Source organism: Rattus norvegicus, chromosome 1, assembly GCF_021556685.1.
Source record: "Rattus norvegicus strain SHRSP/BbbUtx chromosome 1, alternate assembly SHRSP_T2T, whole genome shotgun sequence".
NCBI lineage: Eukaryota > Metazoa > Chordata > Mammalia > Rodentia > Muridae > Rattus > Rattus norvegicus.
Genome location: NC_141534.1, coordinates 235,832,501 through 235,849,279, shown reverse-complemented (window position 1 = coordinate 235,849,279; position 16,779 = coordinate 235,832,501). Strand labels below are relative to the sequence as shown.

Genomic DNA, 16,779 nt, shown 5'->3' with positions numbered 1-16,779 from the left:
TGTGGGTATTCTTATTTAATGCAACATGGATTCTGAAAGCTAAAAATGTCACATGTAAACCACAGCCTACCTCCCACCCAACAACTCAGACGACACGACTTTCAGAGGCTGAGAATTCCTGGACATGTACACTTTGTTTGGTGCGGTGGCATCAATGGGCACACTTTTGCTTCTGTGTTTAAAAATGAGTAAACTTGTGCCTCTTTAATGATGAAGTTTACCACTTTGAGGGGAGAAAGAGCAAGCAGGCAAGCAGCAGTCTCAACCAAAGAATATAGGGTAGATGCGGCCCTATGAAGATGTACTGAATTACATCACAACACAAACAAGCTGCCAGCCCCAAACAATACCACAGAGACAGGCGGTAGTTGGGGTTCTCAATAGATGGCGTTGTAAGACCCAAACTAGGGGCAGCTGCAAGGAAAGAGGTGAGGGTTTAGAACTCACAGGCCCTGTTTGGTTCGATTTCTTTGCTCACCTCAGACACCCATGCCTGCCTGCACCCTTCCCCCACCCCAGTAATTTGCCTTTCTGTCCATCTTCTAACTGCAACCACACAGGGAGGTTTGTGTTTGTTTATCTTCCCAGCCGATGGTTTTCTGTGAGAAGCTAAACTTATTTCAACTTATTTCAACCAAAGCCATGAATTCATTTTAGCCTCTTTCTTTCTTTCTTTCTTTCTTTCTTTCTTTCTTTCTTTCTTTCTTTCTTTCTTTCTTTCTTTCTTTCCCTTCCTTCCTTCCTTCCTTCCTTCCTTCCTTCCTTCCTTCTTTCCTTCCTCCCTCTTCTTTTTAAATACCAAATTAACCAATTGGTTCAAAGAGAAACGGAGAAAACCTCAGTGCCACAGACTTTGAAATATCAAGCCCCAATAATTCTACGTTACCTTACCCAACAATAGCTCCATTAAGTAAGAGAGTTGAATGAGGCTTCTTTACCCCCCCAACCCCTAGTTTTGGACTAAAATTAAAAACTGACCTATAATTTACACATGCAAAGTGACCCACGTTAACTGTGAACTTTCAGTTCTAGTAAGTTCAGTTAGGGAATCTGCCATCATAAACCCGGTTCTAAAGGTCCTAAATGCTTTAGTATTTGCTTTCTGTAGAGAAATTGGCTTCTGGCTTTTGAATAAAATTCTATATTATAGTCACAGCATCTTACTCAAAGTTGAGGATTCATATCATAAAGCTGTTATTAAGAATTAAACTAAGAGGCTGGTGGGTCAGTGGTCAAAAGCATTGGCTGTCATTGACTGTACTCTTAAGGCTTGATTCCCAGCACCAACACTGTGCCTCACAACTCTCTGTAACTCCAGTTCCCAGGAGATCCGACACCCTCCCTGGCCTCTTTGGGTATCTCACACACACATAGGTGCACAGGCATGCAGGCAAACTACCCAGATTCACAGAATAAAATAATTAAACCAAGGAAAACATCGCAATGTAGTACTTCCTGAGCTGATAAAAAGCGCCCTGCTATATTTTTACAAACATTATGTTCCAGTAAGGCTAGGATTTAGTTCATAAAGCAGTGGGCGCTAATTATTTGGCTTTTGCGTCCTGTATCTGGTGCTGTGAGGAGTCATCTGCGTGCGTCTGTGAAGGTGAGCTGGTAGGTCAACAGTTATTGCATGCAAATAAATGTCTAGTCGTCTTTTGTCAGAGGAGGACAGAAGTTAGGGAGGGACACACCTGGAAAGATGACCTCCCCTTGCCTGGAAACCACCCGCCCAGATGGAATAAAAGACCCATTTTTCTTCATTCTCTTCAGGCAGAGGAGGCAAGAAGGCAAAGAGCTGGGGGAGGCGAGGATTCTCTGAGGCTGCTTCTCTGACAGACGGGGAGTAGCCAGAAAGAGTGACTATCAAGAAGAAGACTCTGCAGTCTCCAGGCTGCTGTGGTGGACCTACATGGCTTTACACCAGGGGCCTCGGAGCTCTGGGACTACAAGTAAACACCCGTGGAGCTCTGCCATTCGATGGCGGTATCATAGCAAGACTGTCCCCTGCAGTCTACCCTTCACCAAGAGCAAGCTTGAGTGCTAATGTGGATCTGGAGGTAGACACTTCAGAATGCCCGTCCCACGTTGTTACCACTGTCCCCTATCTGTTCCCTCTCTTGCTTATGTGTTTCACAGAGCCCTCCCGGCCTTACCCTACAGCGGGAGCACACAGAATACGTGTCATTCTTGCACCAGCCTGCCCGTATGCTGCCCGCCCTTCCCCGCTGCCTGCTGCCTGACCTTCCGCCATTATCCACCTGTAGACGAGGCACCAGCACATTTCTGAGCGGGCGCTTTCGCCATGGATGATCTCATCCGCCCTCACAGCAACCCTGCAAAGCAGGTGTGATCACCTCTGCATCTCGAAGCCGAGCTGACATCATGCACACGCACAGCTCCTCTCTGCTGCCGCCCTGACAGGTTATTGCATCTCTCAGTCAGGTACACTCCATCCCGCAGCCTTCATGGAGGCAAAGAGGGGCTAAGGGAGCTGCTGTCTCTGAGGCATGGGGAAGGTTAAGCACGGGCAGATTTCGGTAAAGAATTTTTCTTCTGACTTCAGGAAAAAAAAAAAAAACTAATCTAATACAGCCACTTTGTTGTATTAAAACTAAATATTAACCCCCCTCCCCCAAACCTTGTTCCTAAGAGTTAAATTGAGGGAAAGCATCTGAATGTCGTGCCTTGATTCTGTAAAAACATTCCCCTAAGTTTTCTTGGCCATATTGTGTTTCAGTGATGATGTTTTAGGGGCTTGAATTTACTATTTCTCCCCTGAGCGAGGTTCATAGCTTATTTTTCTCTAGGAAAAACTCATCTCCAAGGGCCAGCCAAAACATCAGCTCTGGGAGCTGGAAGTGTAGCTCGGTGGTAGAGGTCTTGCCTAGAATGCCCAAAGCTCTAGGTTCAATCCCTAGCAATGAAAAAAAAACACAATCCCCAGCCTCCATACCACGGCGAGTTTTTATGTCCACTTGACATAAACAAGAGTTATCTTGAGCAGAGGCAACCTCAACTGAGAAAATGCCTCTATAAGATCAGGCTGTAGGTAAGCTTATCGGTCATTTTCTTAATTAGTGATTGATGGGGAAGGGCTTAGTCCATTGTGGCTGGTGCCACCCCTGGACTGGTGGTCCAGGCTTCTATAGGTAAGCAGGGTGAGCAAGCCATGGGGAGCAAGCCAGGAAGCAGCACCCCTCCATGGCCTCTGTATCAGGTCCTGTCTCTGGGTTCCTGTCCTACTTGAGTTCCTGTCCTTAATTCCCTTAGCAATGGAATATTACCTGGAAGTGTAGGTAAAATAAACCCTTTCTCTCCAAGTTGCTATTGGCCATGGTGTTTCCTTACAGCAACAGAAACCTAAGCAAGACCCTCTCTGTCTCCCAGTGCCCTCTGAGGTGGCTCCTCATCCCCTTATCCAATTGCTCGCCACAACCCTCAGAGCAGTTTGTCCCCTCTTCCACTACTGTCCTCAGAGCAGCTCACTATCTGAGCATAGCCCTGACATCCTCTCTCTATAAAATCAGAGAGTTCTATCCTCTCCATCTTAGACAGGGCCTCATGTGTACAGGACAAGTTCAATTCCAGCCCCCCTCAGGGAGTGAAACTCTGGTATTTGTTTCCTTTCAAGGTGTTTGTGAACATGCCCAGGACTCTGCCCATGTCCTCATTTCACAGCCAGCAGGATGCTGGGCACAGAGAAGTGCCAGTAACTGACTTTAGCCCTGTCATTCAAGGAGCTGGCACACATCTTGGAACCTCCCAGAAGTTCTCAGCCCCCAGACACTAACAAGCTCCCTCTGGTTCTTGTCAGGAGCCGATCTCCACACCCACCATGAATCAGACCTCCTGGGGCCTGGCCCAACTTGGGCATCAGCATTGTCAAAAGCTCCTGAAATGAGTCTGTCCTGCAGCCAGGAGTGAGAACCACACCAAGTTCTTTTCGGCTTCTGAATTAGAGCAGAGTCCATAAACAACTCAAGCACCCTTGGGGCTTAGGTCAGTTCAAGTATCTTTAGAGTCAAGCACCTAAACTGAAAGGAAAAGCGCGTTAAGAAAACTGGGGACCTGGGGAGCCCGTTTCCTTCTCCGGTGACTGTGTCTACTGGGACATCTATGTTCAACGTTGCTATCTCTTGGTTTTTATTTTTAGTCCCTAAAGAAGTTAAAGCAATTGGTGTTTATATACAAAATGAAGCAATTTAAAATGTCCTGGCAATGAACTCAAATTAAAATAATGGGTTGGAGAAATAGATTATAGAAGGGTGCTTCCCCTAACATGTTCCAGGCAAGGACACCTGATCCCCCCCCACCCCACCCCCGTTCCACTGTCATTCCTGTTTTGATCACTTTCCTTTTCTTGTCCCCTCAGATTTCACAAGCTCTGGCTGTCCTTGAACTATGTAGCTAAAGATGACCTTGAACTTCTAACCTTGCTTTTGCCCATAGCACCGTGCCCGGTGCTGCTAGGCATGCACTCTACCAAACTCACCTACACCCCCAAGGTCTCCATTTTATTTATAGTGACTTGCATCTGGGAAACCCATGGAAGGGAAATTTTGTTGTATATTAATTTGATCATCTTCCACATTTAGATTTAGCTATTAAGCTAACGAGAACAGAACAATGACTCGGGAGGCAGAGGCAGGGGGAATCTCTGAGTTTGAGGCCAGCCTGGTCTACAGAGCGAGTTCCAGGGCATCCAGGACTACACAGAGAAACCCTGTCTTGAGAAACCAAAAAATAACAACAAAACCAATGAATCAAACAAAAACCAGACCAACCACCATAAGGACAGCAGACAAAGCGGCACCTCACATCCTCACGTGAGTATCTTGTAGAATCTTTCTACTGACCAGTGTTCATCCTTAAGAGACAGGTTGAGCGCTCTCCTAGGGCCTAGGCTGTTTCTAGTGAACTGGAGGTTTCCTCCTAACCCTTAGACATTCAAATCCCTCCAGGCTGGTGACAGGGTATGAGTGTAGATCTCTGAGTGTCTCTGGATAACTGTGGGTACAGAGGAAATCAGTGGGTGCAGTTCCTTCTCAGAGCACTGATGTCCCTTCACCACCAACCAGGGGGCCCACAGGACTCGCAGAGGATAAGAGGCAAGTCAGCAAAGGTCTGCACCCCTGTTCCTTCTGAGGGGAGCACGCCTGGCTCCACCCTGGGTGTTGGATGAGGGCTCGTCTACACGCCTGGATTAGCAAGACCTGTTCATGAGACTTAATGGAAGAGCAGGCTTTCCCGGGAGAGGCTACCCAGCATGCTACGGGAGAAGGGTGTGTCCTGGCAGCAAAGGGGTGTGGCTCTTCTGAGGACAGTGTCATTGGAAGGGGACACTATCTCACTGTCCTATCTTAAAGAATGAGAAGCCGGGTTGGTTATCACCTGGAGCTGGAGTCACACTGGCCATCCTTCCACACGGCCGGCTGCCCCTCCCCCACCGCTCTTCTCACCAGATTAAAGGAAGCGACTTGGGTCTGTCTAGCCAAGATTTAAAACCAGCCTTTCAGTTGTAGCTTTTCCTTTTTCCTTTGGCAGCCCTGGGGATCAAACCTAGGGCCTTACAAGGAAACATTCTACCTCAGAGCCATGTTCTCGGCCCTCTTACATTTTATTTTAACACAAGATCTCCTACATTGTCCAGGATGGCCTTAAACTCCATCGGTAGCCTAGACGGGCTAGCCCCAGGCTCCTTAGTGTCTGGAATTACAGCCTGTGCCACCAGGCCTGGCTGAAACCAATGTTTTAAAAATGTCAAATGGCACAGAAACAAATAAGAAGCTCTCCGAGGGCCTTAAATGTTCACAAGGACTACCTTAAAGTAAGCGAGGGGAAGGAGAAGAGACCTTAAAAAAGATGTACGGAGGTTATGCCAAGAGAGTAGTGGGACGGAAGTAGAGCCGACCACACTCCCAGAATCCCAGCCCAGGTCCCACCCACAGTTCCAAGGAGCCCACCAAACCAGACTGAATAAGCTTCACCAGAGGAGTCAGCTGGTCCTCTGCCTCCTCCCTCTGGCAGGTTTCTAAACAAGCATCGAAAGGGACAAAGGTCATGGGACAAAGGTCACCGGAGCTGTAAACTTTCCAAATAGCCCGAGTATCCTTCTGAGGACAGCTGTGCTCATTTCCCTCTCTTGAACACTACTCTGTCCTCCCATCCCCCCACACCGCCCGCAAAGTCTCACTGAAGCCAGCCTTTGAGTAAAGGATGGAGAGAAAGTGGATGCTGCCACCTGCCCAAGAAGTGGAATGGGAGTTAGTGCATGTGACACGGTCAAAGCACCTGCTGGTTTTACCCAAGTGGATAGACCATGTGTGAACTAGCAGAGCAAGCGACCCAGGAGAACAGACTGGCGGAGAACATGCGAGGGCTGGACCTCGATGGCAGACTGGCAAACCGCAGGACCCACTTCAGTCCCACAACTCTACCCTTTGCTCGGAAGCGCGTGCCCAGTGTTAGAGCCAGCACACTGCAGGGGCTCTGAGGATGTGACTGAACAGGAAATCTGCTGGTCCACGAAGCAAGGGAGCACTGACAGAGGCTACATATCGTATGCTCCCTACCTCTTGCCATAGGTGGGTGAGGCACAGGACCTCAACACCTCACTGAAAATAGGTGACAGCAATCATTTAGTAGAAAAGCCAAACACTCTGGAACCAGAGGAGGAAAGGGGGAAGGGCTGGGGATGGCTCAGTGGTCAGGAGCTTTTGCTGCTCTTCCAGAGGACTGGTGTCTTGGTTACCAGCATTTCTCTCAGGCATTTCACAACCACTCGTAACTTGTGCTGCAGGCGTCCAACGCCCTCTTCTGGATTCTGGACTCTGCCTGTCTGCATTCACATCCACACACCCATAGACATACAGACACGGGACAGACAGACAAACCGAGAAGAGATGACGAGAAATGATTTTTAAAGGAAAGAGAAACTCCGCCAGATCCATCAATGAACATGGATGTAGAGCAGAGCCTCACAGGGTTAGAAGGCTACGTGGAGTCTGCATTCATTCATTCATAGACACAGGAAATGCTTTTAGGCCCAGAGAACAGGCTCCAAGCAAAGCCTCGGGCTGGGGAACAGCGCTGGGATGGAGAGGGTGCACCTTCCTCTTGCCTCTCACTCTCTCAAGCCCTGGGAAAACCCGTGTGGTTTCCTCAGGCCTCAGGTTTGAAGGAGACAAAAGCAGATGATGATTTATGTCATATTTGGCCCCAAAGAAAGATTCAGAGTTTAAAAAGTTAACGGGGAAAAAGTATTTGAGGAGACAGAAAAGCAAAAAAAAAAAAAAAAAAAAAAAAATCTTGCCAACATCCCTAACAGAACAAAACCACAACTTAGTGAGAAAAGAGAAGAGGGGGAGATGGGGGAGATGTTTTTTCCCAGGGCTGTGCCCCTGCCAAATGCAATTCTGAGCGGGTAATTCGAAGTGAGCCACTGAATGAATGAACCTTCTGAATTCAAGCATTTCTGCCGTTTCCCATCACTCTGCCTACAAGTCCCTACATGACCCTCCAACTTAAACTCACCACCACTGGGGCAAGGTTTTCTTTCCCAATGTCACAGTGTCCAGGGAATACTAAAGAATAATTCCACAGAGGAAAAGCCCCAGCTGGGGCCTGAAATCCCTTTTACCAACCGGAAGGTGTCTATTTTGGGGTCCCCTATTTCTCATCATTCCTCAGGTGTTGTGGGTTCCAGCTGTTATTTCCTGGTGCCCCAGATAGTCCTAGCAGTGTCTACACAGGACAAACCCCTCCAGATGCCTGTGTGACTGCCGAGTGTGAGGGGAGAAGCATGGGCTCACCGTGGCCCCTTTGGGACCAACAGAGGTGACCAGCCTTATGACTTATGGCACACTGGGGGGCATCCCTCTCATACTGTCCCTGGGGCAGATTTGGAAGTCATACAGAGCCTAGTGCTAGTGGAAAAATCTGGTGGCACAGGGCTTCGGGTTTTGCAACTTTTGCCTGTAAGCTACATTGTTGGAATGGTTTCACAGGCAAACCATCCCTCCTCCCCCCACTGGCCTGCAGACTTCCAGGTCTCCACCCTGCAGTGTTGTAAACACCCGTGTATCAGGCTGACTCACCACCGGCAGGCAGAGCACCAGCGAGGACACATGCTACACAGACCCAGCAAGTACTTTGGTATCCTCTGCCAGGGTACGGGGTGACAAACCAGCCTTTATCCTCACAGTTGGCAGGGAGCAGGCAAACAGGCCACGCCCCCAAAGCTTTCCCCAGTTGGAATACAGCCTCCAGCCCATCAAAATACTGACGTACAGAGAATCAGCTGTACCTTGGTGGGTCTCTGGACTTAGGAGGAGGTTGACGGATAACAGAGGAAGAAAATTTAAGAGCTGAGAGACAACCATAGCATTACAAAGACATCAAGCACCAGATTTGTGAGCCACTGGAAGTGCCCTGTTTCTCTCCCTCCCCCGACTTTTAGCTTGAAGTGTTTGTTTCTTGCTTTGTTGAGACTAACAGACATCTGAGGCAGAAAAACAATATGCCTTGTCCTAGTAGGCAGCGGACAGGAGAAAGGACTTGGACGAGGGCAGGGATGGGAAAAGTGAAATGGGGTGTGCTCCAGTCAATGTTTTCACAAAATTATTTGCAAATCTGATGGGGTTTATCAACTCAATCAAATGTTATGTGAATAAATCCAGAAGCCATGGGGTTCACCTTTGGTCCTAAATAACAAGAATATTTGAATTTTTAAAATCCCTTTCTTTCTTTCTTTCTTTCTTTCTTTCTTTCTTTCTTTCTTCCTCCCTCCCTTCCTCCCTCTCTTTCTTTCTTTCTTTCTTTCTTTCTTTCTTTCTTTCTTTCTTTCTTTCTTTCTTTCTTTCTTCCTCTTCTTTTGGTGTGTGTATGCATGTGAGAATGTGTGTACAAGCCCAGTTGACAAAGGTCAAGCAGGTATATTCATTCTCCCCTATGTGCGTACACACACACACACACACACACACACACACACACAATAAACACACAATGGAGCCTTGGATGTTCTAGAACTCACTATGTAGACCAGGCTGGCCTTGAACTCAAACATGTCCGACTGCCTCTCCTCCCAGTGTCAGGATTAAAGACTGTGCCACCCTGTCTGGCTACTCTATCTTTTTGAGCCAGGGACTCTCCCTAACCTCACTGATTGGCTACACTGGCTGGCCAGCACTCCTCAGAATCCACCTGCCTCTGCTCAACCCCTGCTAACGTTATAGACACCTGCATCCACACCCGGCTTGTACATGGGTGCTGGGGTCTGAACTTAGGTTTCTGCAGCAGGCAGTTTACCCACTGAGGCATTTCTCCAGCCTGAAAAAGTATATTCAAAATGCAAGAAACCTTCTTCGAGGACATGAAGTCACAGGAAAAGAACGCACGTAGACACAGCACTTGGGACTTTTAATAGCAAGTCACTTCTTTGCTTATTTCCAGACTGGCTCCATAAATAAAGGTTTACGTGGGGAGGAAGTGATGAAGCCTACAACCTCTGATCCAGGAGAAGGAGCTGTCAAGTCTGGCTTCCATGAGACGGAGTAGAGCTGGGGCTTCAGAAGCTTAAATCTCCAGCCGAGTTAGATCTGGAAAACCCCACTCCTAGTCTCTGGGCAAAGCTTTCCTGCCTGTAGTTCTGCTTTCTACATACTGATGAGGGAGGGCTGAAGATTGGTTTGAATTCCAGCTGTTGTTGGTCCTAAGAACTGCTGGGATGGGGAATCTGGTCACCGTATTTTTAAAAATCCTCAAAATAGAAACATAATTTTTAAGTGGGGCAACCACCTGTCTGCACAAGACTTCCTGCTGAGATCACTAGTGCTTAGACACAAATGGGCAACATACATTTTTAAATTTCTGGGTTTAGTCTTTCTAATAAACTATAGAGCCTCAGAGCCCAATTTGGTCTTCTAAACACGAGCATATTTTGCATAAGGAATATGAAAATGAATGGGATGATAAACAGCTCACTCAGAATACATGTCAAGAAAGGGGGGAGAGACAGAGAGAGACAGAGAAAGAGACAGAGACAGACAGACACACAGAGAGAGACAGAGACAGAGAGAGACAAATACAGAGACAGAGATAGACAAAGAGAGGCAGAGACACAAAGACAGAGAGAGACAGACAGACACAGAGAGAGACAAAGACAGAGACAGAGACAGAGACAGAGAGACAGAGAGACAGAGAGACAGAGAGACAGAGACAGAGAGAGGGAATATCTTACATTGCTTGGCCTGAGAATGTCTACAGCAGTTTGAATTGATTCTGCAATATATGATTTTTAAATCCTCAATCAAGTTTTTATTAGCAAAGTCTACTCGAGGCAACTTTAATAAAAATTTCTAGAAAAGAGAAAGAATTTCTTGCTTCCATGAATTGAAGACTTATGTTGTTAATATTCCTCATGCCAGATCAACTCAAACAGTTTTTAAACAGGAAAGAACCCCAAAGCAGAGACTGGGAGCTTTGGTCATTCATTTTCCTCCCAGCCCATAGAACCTTCTCAGAGACTGCACAAAGGAGATGAACGGACATTCTCTAGAACATAGGAAAGGCAGACCCTGGAAAAGGTGAGCTGTCTGTGGATGGATGCCTCTAGCCCCCTGAAGCCAGTTAAGAGCAGAAGTGCCAACCATAAGTAAATGACAATACTCACCACGAGAAGTCCTAGAGTATGGGATTTCCAAACCCTGGTGGCAAGGGCTGTGCTGGCTTCGTGCCGGCGCTGAGAATCACCACAGCAGAGATCTGCAGCCCAGGGTTCTGTTGCCTTGCCCAGAACAGGAGCCCTTCTACTTTCCTTCCTACGCCCAAAGAGGCTGTACTCATTGGAAGGAGTCACCAGTCCCAGCTTAGCCTCAGCCCTAATCGCATGCCTGAAATCTGATGCTTAACCCATTATGACTGGGCAAGCCTTGGAGAAAGAATGCTTAGGGGTGATGCTGGCTACAGGTTAAGACCAAGCCTGGAGAGTTAACACAACAGGCAAACCCTGAGCAGGGAGGATCTTTCCCAGCCTCTCCAGGGGTGGAGATCAAGTCCTGGGTTCTGCTTAGCTACACTGGCAAGACTCCAAAACCCAGGTCTTCTGTTTGTAAATGGTGGTGGCATTTTTAACAGTTATAAAACCCCAAACTACTCACCTTAGGAAAACGAAACAGATGAACAACAGCCTTGTTAGAGACCATTGCTATAAGGAAAGGTATTACATTGATGACCTTCAGTATGGGGTTAGCCTTCGATGAGTTAATATCTAAGTTTTATTAAAAGGTGAATGCACGATCTAGTTAAAGCCAATACATAAACACAGCTAATACTCGGAAGGAAGTGCATGGTATCATAAAGAAATATAAGGTATTAAAGAGGTTAATAACTCAGTGAAACAATGCGCATGAATGTGCACTAAAGAAACATAGGCACAGCCTTCGTCATGCACATTAAGAAACTAACACACGGTAAAAAGAAAAAAAGTATTGTCATAAATCCTATCTTAAAGGACATTGTGTTTTTAACTATTCCGCTTTTCAGGTATTAGTAAATTTGCTGAAATAAATAAATAAATAAATAAATTTATTATTTATATGAACAATAATAAATACATAATAGTATGATCTATCTGTATATCTATACATCTCCGCACATCTCTCTTGGTCTGTTTTGTCACATCATCTTATTAGATATTACACACACTGTCAGTGTCAACACAAGGCGGTCTTGCCTTAGCCAGTGTGGGCTTCACGGTTATGTTTTGTCATCTGAGAGCTGGGAGGAGAGGCCAGCAGCTGATATAGAAGGGACCCCCTCTAGCTCCTACCTGTATTTTCATGTTAAGACATTCGGTTTTACCCTTGGCTTTTTCTGACAGTGTGATGACAATTATGGGGAAATACAAGACTTGATAAGAACACAAAGCTAGCACCTTATTACTAACAGAATCAAGAGACCCTGGGAAGACGTGGAGTGTCAGAGTCTTCTTAGCAGTTTGAGCTCTTGCTGGTGGGGCCAGGGTAACCCCAGGGCTGGGACTCACCATCATGAACACACTGTAGTTCAGCTGTGTCCTTTCTAAAGATGGTCTCCGAAACCCCACAGCGCTTCCAGGCAGGCTAGTCGGTGTGGAGCAGTGTTTAAACTTGAAATTCCAGCTGCTAGGCTCGCAGTGGGCTCAGAGTCCTGTTTGAGAAATGTGCCTGCCCAGAAAAAATATTTACACAGCCCAGAGTGGGCTGTGGGTGCTGCAGCTAGCTTTGCCTGCTCTGCAGGAGTCTTGGGCTCTGTCTGCTTGGCCTGGTCCTTATCAGTGCCCTTTGTACCTCATTTGAGATCAGCATAGAGACAAAATCCACGGCCAAATCACCGAAGCCCTCTGACAGTTACTGAAGCCATTACAAAAGCTCTTGTCTGTCTCTGTGAAATGACTCTCGGGAAGCCACGGGAGAGGAGAAAACACTGCATGGCAAAAGGAGGTTCTCTGCATCGGCATCGTCACGAGGGGAGGTGTGGCTACTTTCATTCCAAACACCCCAACCAAAAAAGGAACAGTAACCAAGATGCTAAAAATATGGCAGGGGTTATCAGGATGTTGTTGCAAAGATTCATTTGAAAGCCATTTTCCATGAAGGCCGGAGAGAATGCAGAAATTGTTAAAGCCAGGCCAAGGGCTGTGTGTACTAAAACAGACAAAAACTTACTGACACCCTAGGTTTGTCTGACAAGGAAGGAAAAATGCTAAAAATAAGATCTATTATGGGGGGAGCCAGGAGGTGATGGTGCATGCCTTTAATCCCAGCACTCAGGAGGCAGAGGCAGGCAGATCCGAAGTTTGAGGCCAGCCTGGTCTACAAAGCAAGTTACAGGACAGCCAGGACTACAAAGAAACCCTGTCTTGGAAAAACAACAACAACAAAACAATAACAACAACCCCCAAAAAACAAACACACCCCCAAAACAAAACTCCACAAAACAAACAAACAAAATAACCACTAAAAACCTATTATGGGTTTATAAGTGCTCCCCCTACTTCTGTTTTCCCACCAAATTTATGAATGTTATCAAATAAATTTTTAATGGAATTATAAGCCGTCTTTATTTTATGTGTAGATGTGTTTGCTGGCCCAGAAACACATGCACCACTTGTGTGCCTGGCGCCCACAAAGGCCAGAGAAGTGCATCAATCAAATCCCCTGGACCTGGAGTTACAGGCGTCACGAGCTGGCATCTGAGCGCTGGGAACCAAACCCAGGTCCTCTGAAAGAGCAGCGAATACTCTCTAACCGCTGAGCTTCCCAGCTACAATCATTTTTAGTTTTTAATGCGGTCAGTAAATGAGTGAGCAGACATCGTAAGTAAGTAGACATCTGAAGAAAGATACACTCGTCTACAAGAGAGAGAAGCCATAAAGGAGGAAAGGCAACTCTTAGCAAACAGGAAGAGGGTAACTGGCCAGAAAGGTCACTTAACAGTCCTCATCCATTCGTTCCATTTAACTGTTAGGAGATCAGCTTGCTGCTACGGCTCAGTACCTGGCAGAGTTCCACAGGGCACCGGAGCAGGGGCTCATGACAGGGACAACAACTGGCCTGTCCTCTGACGTCTGACTTGTATTTTGTGTCTTAATAAATGTTCTTCTGAACCATGGGTAAGGGCACACGTCTATAATCCCAGCACTCGGAAGGAGGAAACAGGACTGAGTTCAAGACCAGCCTGGGAGACCCTGTCTCAAAAGAACCAGGAAACAACGTGTGACAAAGCTCACAGCTTGGCTTATTTTAACTCACACCTGTCTTGTGAAGAGAGAGGACACGTGTTATTATCTTCATCTGACAAATCGGCCACTTGTTATTCGACTTCTGAAGGAGTCCTAGGCTCTAATTAAGGTTTCACAACATTAATTAGTGTCTAGAGAGGTATCAATCAGTGTAGCCAGTTTGCAACATGACTTGGGAACTTGGGCGAAGAGCAGGCTGTCCTCATTCTGAGACCCTGAAGACATCCAGTTACTGTGCTCACCAGTGATCCTTGCTTAATGCCTAGCTAGTTACAGAAGAGTCAAGAGCAACCAATCCATGAGGAAGCAAGCTCACGAGGGCAGATTCCAGTCACTAGCAGTGTTTTGAATGAATGCATACAAACTGGTCGAGCTGAAACTCTGCTGAGAAGAGAAGGGGCCATGGCAAAGACTGACACAGAAAGGGGCTAGTGGCAAGGAGGACGCTGAAGGGGAAGGGGTATGGGTGAGTCAGGTTTGCCTGGCTTAGCAAGCAGAAGATCCCAATTTGATGTGAACCTCAGATACCAAATACTTCTGTGGTATAAACATATGCTCTGTTTTAGCATTCCCTAACCACACAGCAGACCCTGGCTTCCACGTATACAATCCCAGAGGTCAGAGATTCATGCCTGTTTTATTCATTGCCAAATCGACAGGACAAAAACAGTGCCCAGCACACAGTAGGTACTCAATAATTGCTGTGTTCTGGCACAGTTGATTTCTTAAGCTGGGTAGTGCAGATAAATTTGCACTCACATTAATTTTTTTAAAGGTTTATTTATTTTGTGTGTACACTGCAGCTGTCTTCAGACACACCAGAAGAGGGCATCGGATCCCATTACAGATGGTTGTGAGCCACCATTAGGTTGCTGGGAATTGAACTCAGGACCTCTGGAAGAGCAGTCCGTGCTCTTAACTGCTGAGCCATCTCTCCAGCCCCCATTCTCACATAATCTTCACCCCTGTATCAGGACAGTATCCTAAGAATGTACAAATCACAGCATCCACACACTCATTTTAGAATCAGCACCTTTTGTCCATTCAGTCTCAAGAACTCTGTGGAGAAGATGGAGTACGGAAGGGCTCAGGACCACCCCCTACCCAACTAGAACCCTCAGTAGTATTAGCATGTGGTCAGCCTTTCTGATGGCAGCTGACTGTTGTTTGGTCTTGTAATGCTTTTTATTGGCCGTTTCTCCTTGATTCCTAAGAACATGAGAGGTGTTGCCTATTCATGTTCTATAAACCCCAAACAGTTATTTTTAGGGAAAGGGTTGGGAGACCACATTTAAGGGAAGACCTCTTTAACCTTTCTACAGAACCATTCTATAGCCTATGTGTCATTGTGGTTTGTGTAATGTGTGAGCTAATATCTACGACGGGAGTAGAAGAACCTTAGCCTGCTTACTGCCACCCCATCTAATAAAGACAAGATCACTCAGTGATGGGGGCTGGAAAGATGGCTCAGTGGTTAAGAGCACTGAGTGCTCTTCCAGAGGACCTGAGTTCAAATCCTAGTGACCACACGGCAGCCATCCACTGTCTGTGACTTCAGATCTGACATCTTCACAAGACAAACATGCAGGCAGTGGGTACCAATGCATACAAAATAAAAAAAGTGTAAGTTCACTCAGTGAATTAAGTTACTCAAGAAATACTGACATTGAAGAAATGAACAAATGTGCTTGGGCTCTGTTCACTACATCCCCCTCTTCCATGGCTAGTCCCGTCAAGCAAAACTCCTAGGAATTGGTTTCCAGCATCTAGACTGGTTGCCTATCACTCAGAGAGAGGGGTCTAAATTGAGTTGAATACGTCTTATACTTATATCAACATTCAAGATTTTTACATTTCTGTTTCAGCACATCAACAGGACTTTGAGGTAAGAATTGTCATTTTAAAGAGAAAAGCAAGGTCTGGCCAGATGTCTTGGTGGGGCAAAGACACTTATTACCAAGCCATTGGAGTTCAATACCCGGAACTACGTCATGGTGAACACTGACAAAGATGCCCTCTGATACCCCGTCCCACTAAGTGTGTGTGTGTGTGTGTGTGTGTGTGTGTGTGAGAGAGAGAGAGAGAGAGAGAGAGTTTTTTCTAATAGATTAAAAAAGAAACAACTTCAACCAGATAGAAATTTGCCATGAAATTCTACTTCTCTAGGCTACTTACTATGATCTCTCCATTATTAAAAAAGAAATAAAAAAAGTAGTTTGAACTAAGACATTCCCTGCCTCCTCCTTTCTCCCTCCAAGCACACTTACCACAGCCATTAACTTTTGTGGTATAAGCCATGCTGGTTCAAATCCAAGGATGGACACGGCAAACGGTGAGGACTTGCGTGAATGGCATACAGCACGTTCCCAAAGGTTCAACCTGAAATGACAAAGACAGCCCCATCAGACCGCTAGAACAAACCTTGGTGTCTGTGGACGGAGATGCCTGCTAATGGAGAAAACAAATTAGAATGGAGAGAGACAGACTGAGTGGCTGCATGAGGCATGGTCCTAAAATATCCAGAGCGACAACGCACCCATGGACCCTCCAGTGCCCAGGCCTTGAGAGCTCTCAAAACAATCCACTCAGGGAAGAGAAAGTGCCACACACCGACTGCTTAGGAAGTGGGAAACCTAACACATGTCTCTCTTCAGCAGTCTTTACATTTTTCAGTTACATATAATAGACACATTACACATATGTGCATGTGCATGTGCGTGTGCACACACACACAGGTTTTGAAGTGCATCTGCTTTTCTAAAAGTTGGTTCAATAATTTCATGTATCCAACTGCAATTTCAAAGCAGTTCTTGAACCAGATGCCCTATCTCTTAAAGGTAAACTCAAATTCTTCTTAAATATCAAATCTTTTTTGCCGGTCCCACTTATTTTCTTTACTTTGCTAAAATACTAATACAGTGCCATTAGTCCTCTCTGAAAACAAGACGACCCAAACATTCAGCCTCTCTCACTGTTCTGTTGGGCAAACTTCAAAT

General features: G+C 46.2%; 1 protein-coding gene across 15 annotated transcripts in view; it reads right to left on the bottom strand.

Moving 5' to 3' along the window:
- Positions 1 to 16,779, bottom strand: part of Kank1 (KN motif and ankyrin repeat domains 1) — a 194,384-nt gene that overhangs the window by 38,782 nt on the left and 138,823 nt on the right. For 10 of the 15 annotated variants that reach the window (XM_087564168.1, XM_087564195.1, XM_087564172.1 and 7 more), the window contains one exon: positions 16,051 to 16,162. In XM_087564168.1, coding sequence (XP_087420294.1) covers positions 16,051 to 16,081 — 31 coding nt within the window. In that variant the 5' untranslated portion in view covers positions 16,082 to 16,162. 15 annotated transcript variants of the gene reach the window in all.